The 17595-nt window shown below is 34.1% G+C and overlaps 1 protein-coding gene across 7 annotated transcripts in view; it reads right to left on the bottom strand.

The window, feature by feature from the left end:
- The window catches only part of GRIK2 (glutamate ionotropic receptor kainate type subunit 2), a 639626-nt gene that overhangs the window by 218724 nt on the left and 403307 nt on the right, over positions 1 to 17595 (bottom strand). For all 7 annotated transcript variants that reach the window (XM_007169640.3, XM_007169639.3, XM_028163387.2 and 4 more), the window contains 2 exons: positions 13655 to 13798; positions 10526 to 10633 (listed from right to left, as the gene is read on the bottom strand). In XM_007169640.3, coding sequence (XP_007169702.1) covers positions 10526 to 10633; positions 13655 to 13798 — 252 coding nt within the window. The remainder of the gene's footprint in view (positions 1 to 10525; positions 10634 to 13654; positions 13799 to 17595) is intronic.

A 17595-nucleotide genomic window follows, 5' to 3' on the forward strand; every position in this document is an offset into this window, starting at 1 on the left:
TCATTATAGAGCAATGTAAAAAGGAAAACAAATTCTCTGATATACACTGTTTTGACTTAATTTTAGACAAATTCATCTGTCTTGAACAAAGAACATAAGTGGTACTTTTCCAAAGAAGGCCTGTGTGGTGATCATGAGAAACCACACTGTACATTATAAAACAGTGTTAGCATAATGTAGAGTCTCCATCTAACACCCTATACAAAAATAAACTCAAAATGGATTAAAGACCTAAATGTAAGACCAGAAACCATAATACTCCTAGAGGAAAACATAGGCAGAACACTCTTTGACATAAATCATAGCAATATTTTTTGGATCCCTCTCCTAAAACAAAGGAGAAAAAACAAAAATAAACAAATGGGACCTAAACTTAAAATCTTTTGCACAGCAAAGGAAACAAAATGATCAACAAAACAAAAAGACAACCTACTAAATGGGAGAAAATATTTTCAAATGATATGACCGATAAAGGGTTAATATATATTCAACATATATAAATAGCTCATACAACTCAACAGCAAAAAAACTAAACAACTCCATCAAAAAATGGGCAGAAGAACTGAATATACATTTTTCCAAAGAGGAAATGCAGATGGCCAACAGGCACATGAAAAGATGTTCAACATCACTAATCATCAGGGAAATGCAAATCAAAACCACAATGAGATATCACTTCACACCTGTCAGAATTGCTATCATCAAAAAGAACACAAATAGCAAATGATGGTGAGAATGTGGAGAAAAGGGAACCCTTGTACACCAAGGGAACTATTGGTGTAAATTGGTACAGCCACTTTGGAAAACAGTATGGAAGATTCTCAAAAAGCTAAAAATAGAAATACTATATGAGCCAGCAATTCAACTCCTGAGTACATATTCAAAAACAAAAAAAACAAAACCACTATTTTGAAAAGATACATGCACCCTGATGTTCATAGAAGCATTGTTTACAATTGCCAAGATACGAAAGCAACCTAAGTGTCCACCAACAGATGAATGGATAAAGAAGATATGGTATATATATAAAGGAATACTACCCAGCCATAAAAAAGAGTGAAATTTTGCCATTTGCAGCAACATGTACGGATTTGGAGGATATTATGCTAAGTGAAATAAGTCAGACAGAGAAAGACAAATAATGTATGACATCACATGTGGAATCTAAAAAAATATTACAAACCACTGAATATAACAAAAAAGAAACAGACACATAGAGAACAAATTAGTGGTTGCCAGTGGGGAGAGGGAAGGAGAGGGGGCAATATAGGGGTAGGAAATTAAGAGGTACAAAACATTATGCATAAAATAAGATACAAAGATACATTGTACAACACAGGGAATATAGCCAATATTTTATAATAACTAAAAATGGAGTATAACCTTTAAAAATTGTGAATCACTATACTGTACACCTGTAACTTATATAATATTGTACATCAACTATACCTCAATAAAAAAAATTCTTCCCAATAATTAGCTGCCTACAATCACATGACCCATACAGTTTGCCTTGCATTGTATTTACTATTTCTTTGAGAAGAAAAGGCATTCCTGATAGTACTGTTTGAGGGTATTGAGAAGTAAAAAGCATAAGGAAGGTGCTGGTAAATGCTAATTTACATTTGGAAGATAAATATTCTCTCCAATTGACTGAATATACTTTGGTGAACTGCATGTTTCTCGGTTAACTAGTGTAACCATTCTTTCTGGATAATTTGCAAACTCAGGTTTCTCAAGTCTATATGGAACATGAATAGTGAGGACAGAGTTTTTTCAACATAGTAGTTTTCTTACTAAGTGTTGCAGGTAAATTAGAGACTTTTTGACTTCATTTACTTCACCCCTTCCTGTGTTAAATTTTTAAATGGAAAGTACAGATAGTTACTTACATTACTGTCTAATAACAATGAATAGTATTGTACTTCCATTAGGTTAAGTATTAACAGGAGATCACTTCGGAAAGAACTGTCATCTGATCTCTCAACAATAAACATGAAACATTTCCTAGAAATGCCTATGTGCTCCCTGACAGGGAGAAATCAGAGTAAAGAACAATTACCTGGGAACTGAGTCTTTTTCATACAGAAGTGATTTGGCCTATGAGTACAGCGCAAAGAAACCCTCAGTTAACAACTTTTCTAAAACTGTCTATTAACCAGTTAACATAGGGTCTGGAATTTCACCATTTGAGAACTACAGCGTTAATGTGAAAGCAATAAATCAATAAGTATACAATATAATGATCTTACAGAAAGGGATGACTAATCTAAACATAGATTTTTCACATCTAAGATTTTTATTTTTGTTTAGGGCAAAGTCAACCCTAAACATAAAGAGTTAAGAGACAGGTGGTAGTTCTGATTTTTAAAATAAAATTTGAATCAATGAGTTAACTGTTCTCAAATATAACAACATGACAATATTCAATTAAGGGCCATTTTTTGCAAGGATAAAAATGTAGTTCATTTATTTCTTTGAAATAAAACCAGTGTATTACAGTTACATTTAGTATACATGTTTAATTCAAATTCAGTAATTGAAAGAAAAAAATCAATATTTGATATTCTCTGATGGACCAAAATAAGAAAGTGTGTGCCCTCAAGTAAGGCAATCCTATTGATTTTTAAACATAAACATCATACAGAGTTTTCTTAAATATTTTACCAACCTGAAGGTTAAAAGTTATCAAGCAAAATAATAACTATAAATATACTGACACAAACCAAAAAAATGTCAGTACAGTTGTGAAATAGGGCATGTAATGATTCTTTATAAGAGCTGGACAAATTAAATGGTTAACATCTCCAAAAAAAACCCACTAAGTTTGGGTCCTGCCTGGGATCCAGTTTTGCTTTTTAAGAAGCAAACACCACATTTCCCACTGGCTTAAAGATTACTGGTCAACATCACCATTAGCATTGCTTTCCTACAGGGAGGCAAAAGAAATCTCAGTTCCTAGGAAAGTTGGGGGTCATTGTTGCCATGGGGACCAAGATATATGTATCAAATGCCATCAAAGAGAGAAAGATAAAAACTGCTATGCATTAGGTTTCTACAGATCAAAAAAAAAAAAGTCTCACTTATCTAGTGTGGCTTTTCAGATTTAGATAAATTTGGAAGACTGTAAATTCCATTCAGACGCCTTTTTCATAGGGAGCTAATGACTATAGGATTTTACTGGCAAGTGAAAGCGCAATAGTAAAATTTTCTACAGAAATTACCATTTAAAAAAAATATATATACATTCTACAAAAAAAAAAAATCTTCAGAAAGCACTTTGAAACATGTTCTGTTCCTGGAACATATATGCCTGTAAACTCAGGCAGGCATGGTTTCACTACTAATTCTCACTCTCTCCATATATTATCAAAATATTTGAGTTTTCAGTGGGAAGCCTATGGATTGCTGATAGCAGTTTCTCTACTGGTGGGTAAAAATGCAAGCAGTGAATATTCAGAAAACACAGATTTTAAAAGTTGAAATGAAGTTTCACTTGAAAGTAAAATATAACAAATTTAAACTTTTTAAAGGTTTGCAAATATGGATTATTTTGATTTATATTATTTATATAAATACTTAATTTTGTAGAAATTGGCAAACATATATTACATAAGATGGCTTTTTATAGCCAGTTTTCTTTTCCAAGATTTTCCCTAAAGATGCACAAGTTAGAAGCTGATTTTATTATAAAAGCACGCTGAGGCAAACACATGGCATGATTGTTCATAGGCCTATACAATTACAGGACCCTTAGCACCATTTCTGGCCAGATAAATGTATTAGTTTGATCTTTATGTTTTTTTCTAAATTAATATAATATTAACATAAAAGCCAATTTCAATAAGGATTTATTAGGTCTTTCCACTGAGGAGACAGAACATTCTATTCTCCAAGTTCTATTTTAATATAAATATCACATTTTAAGAGACTATCAGCAAAATAACCAGAACAGATAACAAATTCTGATGCTACAGAAAGGGCAAGAGAGGTACACAAGTATGATTTTAGTTTAACATTTCTATTTAGAAGAAGATATTCTCTAGTATAATAAAAATCCATTTGAACAATCAATAAAGTATAATAGCAAGAGATTGATTTTTTTTTCTTGGAAAGCACATGATGTACATAGTTGTCACAATGGACATTCAATAATAAAATTCAATAATGTGGTAGGATTAAGCAATTTTATTATTGTATTACAGTTTCTTAGAAGGAATTCTTTTTAAAGTCTAAGTTTTTTTTTTAATTTTTTTAATGGCCTTTAGATAGCTCAGCTTGCAATGGAAATGCACCATTATCATGTAGTGTCATCAACTCAGTTCAAACCTATTTTGTGTAAAACCCTTCCAACTGTTTTTGCTCTAAACAGAATCTTTTTGAATTAATATTCTAAGAACCTTCTGAATATTTCTTAATATCTTTTGCCATTAGTCATGCTTTTGTTCCATCTGAAGCTGGTCTTTCCTAAAACATAGCTAAGCCTCAGAAGACTAGGTAAGTAAGTTAAGCCATTTCCAATGGTAAATCATATCCCAGTTACATATTATATTAAAAAAACCCTAAAAATATTAATTTTATTGTCAGTTATGAAGACATTTTTTATTTCCTCATGCCAATTATGTCCATTTTTCTTGGCCGTTTTTCTTTTTGCTATTTCTCCTTCTTCTTCCAAGTTCCACTGACAGACTGAATACACAAATAGATAACAGTCAGACCATGTATGACAATAGAACTTTAACCAGATCCTCTGAAGCAAGCATCCTGGGAAGCCAAACAACAACCTCTGCAGCAATCTGCCCAGAATGGTCAAGATTTGTTCAATAACTTGCAGCTTCCTTTTTTTTTTCCCCTCTCTTCCAACTCAGGAGCAACCAGAGAAACTCACCAAACCAATCACCCAAGATACCTTGCTTCTTGTTAGCCCACCTCCAGTTTCCTCATGCCAACAATCTCCAATCAGAGCACACCTGAGGCTTTCCCAAATAAAGCGTTTCCACTCCCTTGCCTGCCCTTGAATCTCTGACAAATATAAGTTGCTCCCTTGCTATAGCAAGCTCTGAATAACAACTTCTGTTTGTTCTCATCCAAGTGGTCTTTGTTTACTTCCACACATAAACTTACAAGAAAAAAAAGGAAAATTTATAAATAGAATAATTATTTTTACTCATTGATGTAATAAAGTGTCAGAAAGTATTCAACTGCACTATGTAGAAGACCAGAGGTGCCATTGGTGCATCCTTATAAGCTCAGACTTCAGTGCTGCTTTCTCCTGTGCTATAAGATCCTTCACCCCCTGAAGCCTTGACCCACTACCCCAGCCCACTGATTGTCTGACTATTGGATTTCTCTTCCCACTTTGTAAGTATGGAGCAAAGCTGGAAAAAGTGGGGGGAAAAAAGCTCTGCTATTGGAAAATAACTTTGCACCAGACACTTGAGTAAGTATTCTATGTGAAGTATCTCTTATGATTCTCATAGAGATCCTTCATTTGTTCAACAGTCAGTAAACATTTCATGAGGATGTACTTTGTGCCAGACACTTTGCTATGCCTTGAATATGTAAATAGTGAGAAAGGAGACACATTTTTCTGCACCTAATAGGATGTGTATTCTGGCTAGGGACGCAGCCTTAAAAAAAAAAAAAAAAAAGTATGTAAATACACAATTATAGGCAGTGTCAGGAAGAAAAAGTAGAGGACACTATGAGAAACTTAAATTTAATTAAGCTTAGGGGATACCTATCTAAGAAGTAAATGTAAGCTGCAACCCCCAGGATGAGTAAGAAGTTAGCCAGGCAAAGGTGATAGGAATGGGTATTCCAGACCGGGAAAACTCTACTGCCAAAGTAATAGAAAGTCTTGACCCTGTGAGGAAATGAGAAACAGCCAGTATAGCTGGAGCATAGAAAACACCTGAGAAGATGGTGAGAGTTGAGTGGGAGAGGTAGGGAATTCATTGTAAATCATGTTTGGATCTTAATCAAAATACAATGGAAATAAAGGGATGAGTTAAATAGAGAAATGACATGGATCATTTTGCTTTTGAAGACATCCGTTGGCTGCTATGATTTGGGGAATGGATTACAAGTAGGAGTAGAACAGAGAGGCTTGTTGGGGCTCCAGTGTATGTGTCCGGGGTAGGTTCCCCTGGCCATGATTGTAGCAATGGATTTAGGGAGAAATGGATGGATTCTAAACATATTTTGAAAGTGGAATATACAATACGGTCTTTGAACTGACCAGAAGAATTCAAGCTGGGAAAATCACTTATTCTGATTTCCTTTTCCTATTGTTAGTAGTTTCAATACCAGGATCTTAAAGAAAGAAATTGTCCTATTATTGCCTGAGGTAGACAAAGTTGCCTACTGTTTTATCCCCTTACTCTCCTTCTTCTGCTTTAGAGAAGGCACTGCCATGGCCCAAGAGCTTGTTTGGACAGGTGTGGTTGGTTGTGTATGCGGTATTGGTGACCCTTCTTAGACCTGCCACCTGTGAATGACTGCAGGAAGGAAGAAATTAACACATCCCCTCTGGAGGCTGACGGGAACCAGGAAATGTTTGACTTTACTCCCTCCCCTTTTAGTATAAAAGAAGCCTGAATTCTAACTCAGGTAAGATGGTTCTTTGGGACACAAGTCCACCATCTTCTCAGACTGTCGGCTTTTTGGATAAATTCGTTATTCCTTGCTCCAGTTAAACAAACAAACAAACAAACCAGATGTGGTTGGTTGTGTGTGCGGTACTGGTGACCCTTCTTAGACCATGGCTAACTGGGCTGGGTTCTAACCAAGATCTCCATCGAGATAAAGGAGAAAGAATTCACTTTGATCTATGAACCCTATCTAAGTGGAAAACTATGTCCAGAGTAGCATTTTAACTCCGAGCTCAGTTCCCTGAATATGTCCTACTTCTCTGTCAGAAATATACCTGTTCCTTCCTGGTTTATCTGCTCCACAGTTACAAACATCAGAAGTATGGATTTTACTCCTGCTAACTGTTTCAATCCTAAGATTCACATTTCAGAAAACGATTCAAAATATATCATCTTAATGACATACAAGCAAGAGATCTTTCTTTTTAGCACATTTCACTGCCCAATCCTATATTACTGGGTTGGCCAAAAAGTGTCTTTGGTTTTTTAAGTAAAAATAAAAGACACATTTTTCATTTTCACCAAGAACTTTATTCAACAATGTATTCACCCTTTTCTTCCACTACCTTCTGCCATTTTCCAGGCAACTTCATAATTCCATGTTCCCAAAACTTTTTATCTTTTTGAGAAAAGAACTGTTCCAGGCACCTTTTACAGTCTTCCAGGGAATTGAAATTTCTTCTATTAAGAGAATTTTGTAAAGTCCTAAATAAATGGAACTCCGAAGGTGCAATGTCTGGTGAATATGGCGGATGAATCACAACTTCCCAGCCAAGCTGTAACAGTTTTTGCCTGGTCATCAAAGAAACATGCAGTCGTGCGTTATCCTGATGGAAGATTATGAGTTTTCTGTTGACTAATTCTGGACACTCTTCGTCGAGTGCTGCTTTCAGTTGGTCTAATTGGGAGCAGTACTTGTTGGAATTAGTTGTTTGGTTTTCTGGAAGGAGCTCATAATAAAGGACTCCCTTCCAATCCCACCATATACACAACATCACCTTCTTTGGATGAAGACCGGCCTTTGGCATGGTTGGTGGTGGTTCATTTCACTTGCCCCACAATCTCTTCCATTCCACATTATTGTACAGTATCCACTTGCCACTGCCCATCCATTGTTTTAAAAATGGAACGTTTTAATTACGTTTAAGTAGAGAATTGCATGCGGAAATACGGTCAAGAAGGTTTTTTCTGCTTAACTTATGTGGACCCAAACATCAAAGCGATTCACATAACCAAACTAGTGTAAATGCTTTTCAACGCTTGATTTGGATATTTTGAGTATGTTGGCTATCTCCCGCGTGGTATAACATTGATTGTTCTCAGTTAATGTCTTGATTTGATTGCTATCAACTTCAACTGGTCCACCAGACCATGGAGTATCGTCCAGCGAGAAATCTTTAGCACGAAACTCTGCAAACCACTTTTGACATGTTCAATCAGTCACAGCACCTTCTCCATACACTGCACAATCTTTTTTTGGCATTTCAGTTGGGTTTTTACCTTTCTTGAAATAATAAAGCATAATATGCTGAAAATGTTGCTGTTTTTCTTCCATCTTCAATATTAAAATGGCTACACAAAAATTCACCAATTTTGATGTCTTTTTTTAAATGCACGCTGATATGACAGCTGTCACATACAATCTAAAAAAATTATTTCGAATGAAGTTAAATACAACTAAATGCTACTAGAGCCATTTTACGGAAAAAACTGAATGAATCTTTTGGCCAACCCGATATAATTTTATGAATCAATTTATAATTGGCAGGTTTTCTTCACTAGAGCAAAACCTTCATAGGGGCACAAAATAGAAGTTCACTGCATATTTGTTAGAGAATTAAATGAATAAATAAAGTGTGCTAGTCAAAGATGACCAAGACAAAACTAGGAAAAGGCAGTAGCATGAGAAGATAGAACTGAGGATAGTTAAAATTCCTAGCCTCGACCCTTATTAACGTATTTCCAGGTTCTTTTAGAGACCATGATATTTTCACTTCAGCCTGTCCAAGAGGGAAGCCCTTTGCACTCTACTTTTTTTGAGATGGGGAATTTGGCCCAGAGAAGTTGGATGGAAGGAGGAAGTTCACACACTTGTTGTGATAGAAGTAGAATAGTAATTTAAGCCTCCTGAATCACCATCTATTGAATCTTCCGAAGTGTGAACTCTATCAAGGTAGGAACTCTGTTTTTTCATCTATGGATTGGTAACTATACTTTTTTTAGGAAAAAATAAAAGTAAAATCAACAAAACTTAGGAGCCTTAATGAGGCAGATATTGCTACCACCCCAGGATGCAGTGGAAGATGCTGTGTTTTAGAAGGATTAAGAAACTTGTCTATAAATAGTAAATGGCAGAACAAGGATTTGAGCCTAATTCTGTCTGAACACAAAATATTGATGAATGTCAGGTCAACATTTATAACTCACATTGTGATACCTTGCTTATCGATATGGTAGATCCTCACATATACTTGGTAACCATTATATTCAGGATCTTTATATAATTCACACTAGAGCCTAGGAAAACCTTCTTTAATATTTTCTTTGAGTCCAAGGGACTGGGCCTACGGTAACATGAAGAGCATCACCATTTTTATGTTGATGGGTTGAAATACAAGCAGTGGTCGAAGCTCATCCTAGTGACTTGGGTACTTCCAAAAATAAGATAATAACATCCCCAGTAAACACTGAGATAAGTCCATATGAGCTGACTAAACTCCACCATTCTCAATTCCAGTTTTGGGTATAGACTAATGTTGTTATCTTGGAAGCAAGGTAATTAGGAAGTGACAGCCTCACGAATATTTTAGTTCCAGCTTATTATAAAAGATTCCTAATTTTGCATGGTCTTGACAAAGGGTACAACCTGAAACTCTCAAGGAGAAGAGGTAATATCTCTGTTAACTTCAGTCATCAGTTGGCCATGATATACTTCTTGTCCTGGTGATATCAAAAATATGTGTTTTCTCTCTCCTGCATCATTTGAATCAACATTCATATATGCTATTTTCTCTCAGGCTAAAATACCCCTTATTTTGATTCAATTTCCTTCTTCAGTTTCCATCTATGAATGATGCTCCATGTTCAATTGTTAGCTGAAACATAACTCACTATCTTTAAAGCGATGTTATCTCAAACAGAATTTTTTCTCAAGTTCTTATCAAAATATCTTTTTAATCTGTAACTTTCAATGAATCCATCAGAAAACAGCTAAATGCATGTATTACAAACTTACACTAAAATGTTCTTAAAGTAAGCACACACCCCCAAATTCTATGAGTCTTTCTTGTACTTTACCTCAATACCTATAAATGGAATCAAGAAAGATAGACCCAGTGTAATGTGTAGCATTTGTGTTCATACCTAATTTACTCATGTACATTAATTCAGACATTTCTCTTGAATATGATCCAGCAGCGGAAACATGTTTCAGTATTTAATCCTTCTGTATGGTCTGCTCTAAGTAGGAAAGTCTATGAAGGCCTGTGATTATAAGCTGCATATACAAAGACTCATATTACATCAAACATTTTCTAATCATTATATCAAATCTTACAGCTAATTAAGATTATATTAATATATTAATATATATTATTTTAAATTAATATTATATACATTGTATGCAGAGAATCAGAAAAACCTGATGAAAAAATAAAAACATTTAAATTGCCTTAAGATATCCTTTATCCTTGAGTCCTAATAGTCAATTATTATATTCAATATATATAACAAATTGAAGATGTATTTTTTAGAGTTACTCAATAAAGTTAAATGTCAATGAAATGTGTCTACAACAGGAAATATTTCTTTATTTCTTCACTAGGATATGTTTATTTAATAATTAAAGTAAATAAACTGAATGTCTCAAGTACCTTTTCCAGACCTTCTTCCTTGAGGCTGATCACATCCAAATCAAAATCTGTTCGTAAGCCATTGGTTTTGTTGAAAGTTATTCTGCCTGTGAGGCCTTCCCAATGTGCCTATGGGGAAAACAAACAAACAAACAAAAATCATAAATTAGTAAAGGATGAGAAGATAAAACAATTTTGTACAAAATGTTTTATCTTTTGTTACTTCTCATAAATTTACATTGCTATACATTTTTATTCTCTTCTGAACTTTGAAGGATGTTTTTTCTAAATATGATATCCTAGTCTCAGTAAAAATTTATTGTAAATTTTTCATTTTAAATAATGCATTTTCCAGGTATAACTTTCCTTTACGAGAAATTTGTGGCTTATGTTTTAAATAGCAAACCTCTTTTAGCAAAGTGAGAAGGGTTTGGTCACTTATAATATTTATGAGATAGTGACTATCTTGCTGGAGATTACAAACAGAACTACTATTATAAAATACCACTCCTAATACCAAACTAATATAAAGTAAACATTTTATTACAATGAAGGAAACTGAATCTAGGAAAAATTATGCTATACTGCTTCAATTATACATTTTCCACTTAGAATAATTAACTTATTACTTTATTTTTCTTTGTGTGAGGCTGGGAGAAATATATCAAAATTACTTCACATCAAACTATACTTCCTGTAGAAGGCTCTCTCCAGGTAGAAGGAGATGGGAATATAATAATCTAGCTACACAATGGGTTCATCCCTCAAAGGTGAGCAAATAATGAGTTTTTTTTTTAATATAAAAAGATTTCCCATTCTGCTGGTTATACAGCCCCAATTACATGTTTTATATTATCTGTCATTTGCAAGTAGCTTGGGAAAATAGTTACATATGAAAATTTAAAATAATGTAACATATACTCACAACTATGTTTGAAAGAATATATACTGAGACTCAAAAGAAGTAATAAAACCCAGTAGATAAAGGGTAACATTTCAATAAGGATTATAGATGGATATCATTATTACTACATTTCTTAGGCTCCATGTGCTTCTTAGATACTTATGTGTAGGGATTCTAAAATAGATTTAGGCTAATAAATTACAAATAAAATAGAAAAAAAAAGTATAATATATATCTCTATGCATATTGCAACAGGTCATCACCGAGTTTACTGTGTTAACAGGTCTCCAGTAAAAAAGAAAAAAATTTTATTAACTCAACTTTGTCCAAAGAAAATAATTGCAGGCAGTTAACAAAAATCCATATTTAGTATAAGAATAAGCAATGGGATCAAGAAGTACAGAAGCAAAAGTGCAGAACAGTAAAACAAATCTGGGTTAAAGACAGCACAGGGAAATGTACATCAGGTGAAACTGTGCAACTAATAAATCCAATCACAAATTCAATTCTGAACTTTCCAGAAACCAAAGCAAAGAAGATACTTATGTGTAGGGATTCTAAAATAGAATCAGTCAATATGATGAACTGTAACATACAGGATCCATAATTTAAGACACACCAATTGCCCAGGAGAAACTCAGCTTTTCCTGGTACTGAGACCTGACAGAAACGTCTCTTTTCGGTCCTCATAAGAGTGACCTTGTGTGATTTAGTGCAGCGGTCTCCAACCTTTTTAGCACCAGGGACTGGTTTCATGGAAGACAATTTTTCCATGCATGGGGGCGGAGAATGGTTCAGGCGGTAATGCGAGCGACGGGGAGCGATGGGGAGCGGCAGATGAAGCTTTGCTCGCTCACCCCCTGCTCACCTCCTGCTGTGTGGCCTGCTTCCTAACAGGCCGTGGACCGGTACCGGTCCGTAGCCCGGGGGTTGTGGACCCCTGATTTAGTGGACAAGATCCTCAATAACACCCTAAAATAAAAACAATAGCGAGTTTCATACAACAGCTTCTTACAGGGTTGTTTGACACTTCTCAGTTGTCCAGTGCTGCATTCAGAAAAAGCTCTTCTTCAACTAGCCAAACCAGGGTGCTGTTTGCAGCCCTGTGATGCTTAGTTTTTTACACCAGAAGTAAATATAGAATGTGGAGTAACAAAAGAACTGCACACTGTTCTAGGAGCATCATTTCACCTATCTGACAGTTCAATAACAATCAGACAAGGAAATTTCATGGACATTCTTTGCCAAGGACTTGATGATTCTTAATTATGATTCTATTTGCACTTTTATTTTCATGATGAGTAATTTATTATACGATGAGCTGATGATTTCTTTTAAGCCATTAAAGAAAAATTTTATATGGTAATAACAGCTGTGACTTTTCATAGCAAAGATTAAATTTTCATAGTTAAACTTTCATATAAAAACTCCTAAATCAACTATACTTAATAAAAAAAATTTTTTTAATTAAAAAAACTCCTGTTGTAATCAAATAAAAAGTATCCTTTGCTGACAAAGGAATTTCCTTCATGAGAGGAAGAATGGGAAGAATATGTGTGTATGAAGTGAGTGTGTATGTTTGTGTGTGATCTTTAAGAGTTTTCTTTTTCTTTTTTTTTCTTTCTCATTATGGGCATGCTTGGTCTAAAACTATAACAGACATAATTAGAAATGATACATGGCCATAAAAATGGTTGTATTATGCAACATGAAGTAAACTTTGCACTTTCATGAATCCATATATTTTGTTTTATGTTAACTCTAATACAATTAAAATAACTAGACGTTATACTTAGGAACCATAACTCTAAAAAACAATTCTTGAAAACTTACAAATTGGGTGTAATTTAGTGTAGTGCAAAGGGCATTCATGTTAAAAATTCTTTGCATATCATGTGGCCTATGATATAAACATTCTTCAAACATCTATGTTTCCACATAAATGAAAAGTAACATATATAAAGATTCAGAAAGGTGAAAACTAACAATATCTTAAATCATAGGTCACTGATTTTCATCTGTTCACACAATCACAGATATTTTGTAGGAAATCCATTTATTTATCATGTAATTTTTCCCTTCCATATTATTTAGTAAAAATGTTAATTTTGCTTGTATGGGGAGAGGTAGAAAGTTTAATTTAAGAGATAAAAGTAAAAGGTCACCTGTTAGGAAAAGTGCAATAATCTCAATTCATTCAGCTTGAGGACACGCGAGACAGGACAGATGTGCTTCTCCTGACTCACCTCTTTAATTAGGCTCATGAAGCGGGTCCCAAAGCGCCAGGGTTTGTGTCGATTGCACTGTAAGGAGCTGACTGTCATCTGGGGAAACTGCTGGACGCCCACAGACACCACGTGCACAGCATCATACATGAGAGCAGCATCCGTCTGAAAGCCGAGAGAAAAGGAAATGTGGCATCAATACAACATGGGAGACCCATGATAGGTGGTTTAGAAGTGGAGAGAAAGAAGGGGTGAGAGAAATAAATACCCAGTTTTTCTTCATGTAAGGGAGAAAACAGTATCTCCACATGCTGTGGTTCTCTTAAATAAGATATTTTGATCAAACTACTTCATGGGCTCCATTAGAACATCTGACTTACCCTCCAATTCCTGAAGTGATAACCCAATTTCATATCATCCTAGTATCTCTGCTTAAGTAGGAAATGTGTGCAGACATGCATTATTTCATTTTTTGTCACACCCTCTGTCTCTATCTTACTCTGTTCTACTGCGTGTGTGCGCACGCGCACGCACGCACATGCACACACACACATGCGCACAAACACAAGGAATGCCAATGTGAACATTTTGAATGGTTACATAAATTACATATTGTATATAAAAGTAAATAAGTAAATAATTTCCTTGCATACGAAGAAAAAAGAAATTTGAAGAGATTCCCTTAAAAAGTTTAAAGATATAAACCCTAATTTTTTCTGCAATTCAGCTTTTCAAAAGGTTCAGTCTCAGAAATGATGCTAGAGTGTTGAATCTCAATACGTGTTAATCCCTTTTCAAGAAACTAAGCTTAATCCCCTGTACTGTCTTCTTTTCCCCAAATTTCCATATGAATAAAAATTCATTTCGGCTTCTCAAGTAAGACGAATATGAATTCTACTGTGTTTGCACCTGCTCAAATGACTGACCACTTTAGAGGTGGATGATAAAAAAATAAAATGTTTATAAGTCATAACAAACCAGAGGCTCAGTAACTGTCAAGTGCTGTGTTAAATGGACCCTCACATTGTGTTTGACGGACCGATGCCAGGCTCACTACCTACAGAAGAGAGCCACTGACAATGCGGGCAGCAAGGAACTTTGGGCCATCTGCTTGGCATGGTTTGGAATAAAAGCATATATTTCCTCTTCTCATTCACACAATTAGTGAGCTGTGAAATGAATTCCAAAATGAATAGGAACCCTGTAGATTAATAGCGTTTGCCACAATACAATACAAAATGAGTACACACAGTAGCTTTCATGCAAATGTATCCTCAGGAACTTAACCACATAAAATGGAAGGCAGCTAAACAGCACAATGCAGTGACAGAACATAATAATAATACCATTTTATAGTTCATAAATCTTTGGGGAATAGAGCTCAGATTCATAACCTTCATTTGGTAAATACCAGCTGACTACTTTCACACACTCTGATGGCAGCACAGTGAAAATTAGAGTAGTGGAGTTGATACAGGCACATAGCACGAGCCTGAGGATTAGACTGATATTTGTCTTTGGCCTGAGTTAACACTCAGAGGACATATTTCATATACCACATGGATGGTTATAAAAAAAAGTTACCAAGATATGAAAGACACATTTGATTTTAAAATAAAATGAATTTTTAAAAAATCACTGTCAACAAGTGTATAGAGATATGAACACTTTCAGATACTACTAAAGGGAAGATAAGGGGCAATTTTGCAGATTACACCACAAGGGAGTTTTTGAAATATCCATGTTCTTTTTCACCTAGTAATTTCTCTTTCTGGAATTTGCCCTGAGAAAAACCAAAGATAAGAACAAAAGCTACATACATTATTTATTTAAAAAAAATAAAAAAGAGTGGAAATCTACTGAATGTTCAAAATAATGAAACACAATAAAATCACAATGATATTTCACATAAACATTAAAAATCATGTTTTGAAAAATAATCATTCAGATGAGAAATTGCAAGTGGTAAAATGCTAACTGCAAAAATAGCTTATACAGAGCTGTATTTCTAGCATAAACCATTATATACATCTTTATGAGTATTTAATATGTAGTATTCAACTTATTTAATTCTCACAATAATGGTTTAATAAAAACACTGATATTGTTCCCACTTTACAAATGACAAAACCAAGGTTGAGAGAAGTTAAGTAACTAAACAAAGTCACACAGGTAAGAAGCGGAGAGGTCCAGATTCAAACAGCCTCACTGCTCACAGCAAGTATTCTTAAACATCATACTGCATGTTATATGAATAACAACCAAAAAAAATTGAAGGGAAGAAAATACACTAAAATGATACTAATAATTACTCTTGGGAGATAGTAGTGAGTAGAATTTATATTTTTTCCTTTTTCTTTACTTTTTGCATTTTTTTAAGATGGAAGTTTACTAAATACCATTGCAATTATTCCCAAGATGAAAATTTTGATCTACTGTCACAAAATAACTAAAAGAACACAAACTATGATATTACTACTATCCTGCCATGACTTACTGACTTATATGAAAATCCTAGAATAGTAACCTTATCTAAAATGACAATGCTAGGAAAGAATTTTGCTTAATTAAAAATTTGAAAATCATTTTTGGTACATAGTTTTAGCTTCTAGATCACACGATATACTAGATGATAATAAAACTATTTAAGATCTGTGATTTTAAATATAATTATAAAAGGAAGACAATATTTATTAAACTATAAGATAAATACTAGAGAAAAAAATTATAATTAAAAAGTTGTTGATCAAATTTCTTCTTGAATTTCCAGTTTAAAAATACGTTAATTTATTATGAAGCAATAAGTAGAACTTCTGAAACTACTCTCTCTGATATTTTCATCTGCTTAGGGTGCTTTTTTTGTCCTACTTTTAGACTAGTTGTTTTATGTGATAATATGGAGTTGTTTTCCATTTAAACTTGATATCCTGTCAGACTTTCCTTTACTGTATTCTTTGCAATACTGTACATATGTAAATTCTTTCAACTTTGGAAAGCTTTGAGAAAACTCCAGATTATCAAAGTGGTTTCTTATTTTCACGAGAATGTATAAGCTTGAAATTTTTCCTTAATTTAGTAATACTACTAGTTAACATTTGTTCAGTATTTATTATGTGTGAGGCACTTTCCTATCATTTCCTTTTGTTCAGTATTTACTATGTGCGAGGCACTTTCCTTAAATCATTTCCTTTAATTCTCATAACCATCATGCAGTTGGAAATTCACTGGGTCTGTATAAAATAGGAAACTGAAGCAGAGAACAGTTAAGTAACTGGTCTAAAAATCATAGCATACAGAGGTGGAGCTGGATTTGACTCTAGAAAATCTATCCATAATTTACATACTTTTCTCTAGTTTCTTGCTCAGTGCTCTATATTTAATAAAGCAAAACAGTTTAAATTATTTTAAAGTTACAAAATATAAGAAATATCAATAAGTACTTGAATACATTAATCTATATAATTTCTTAATAAGCAGTAAATATTTACATAATGAAAATGTACTACGAAGTAAGGGAAAGTATAGATCGTGGAGAACTGGTAAATATAAATTCACAAAAAAAGAAATACATTGAGGTATGAGATTAAGTCTATAATAGGTTAGTCAGAAAGTTAGTAACATTAACCAGGAACAAGGTCATGAAAGAAGTAGATTTATTCTATACAGTTGCTGCTCATTAGGTTTACAAAAGGCAAAGGTACTAGAGTATCTTTCAAGATCAGGCTTTAGGGGCATCTTTACTCCCAACTCTAAATTGTAGAGTTTGATTGAGCTGCTCTTGCGAAGTCCTCTACCCTCTCATTTTGACTCTATAGTCCTTTGCCTTGACTCTTCTCTCAATGGAAAAATAAGAGGAAAGAAGGGAGGAGTCGAACAGAAGAGGAGAAAAGTAGAGGAGACACACAGGTTAATTACTTTGTCATCGTTTTTCTATTATCATTACTGTCAAGTTACATTGCATG

Source organism: Balaenoptera acutorostrata, chromosome 14 (genome assembly GCF_949987535.1).
Source record: "Balaenoptera acutorostrata chromosome 14, mBalAcu1.1, whole genome shotgun sequence".
NCBI lineage: Eukaryota > Metazoa > Chordata > Mammalia > Artiodactyla > Balaenopteridae > Balaenoptera > Balaenoptera acutorostrata.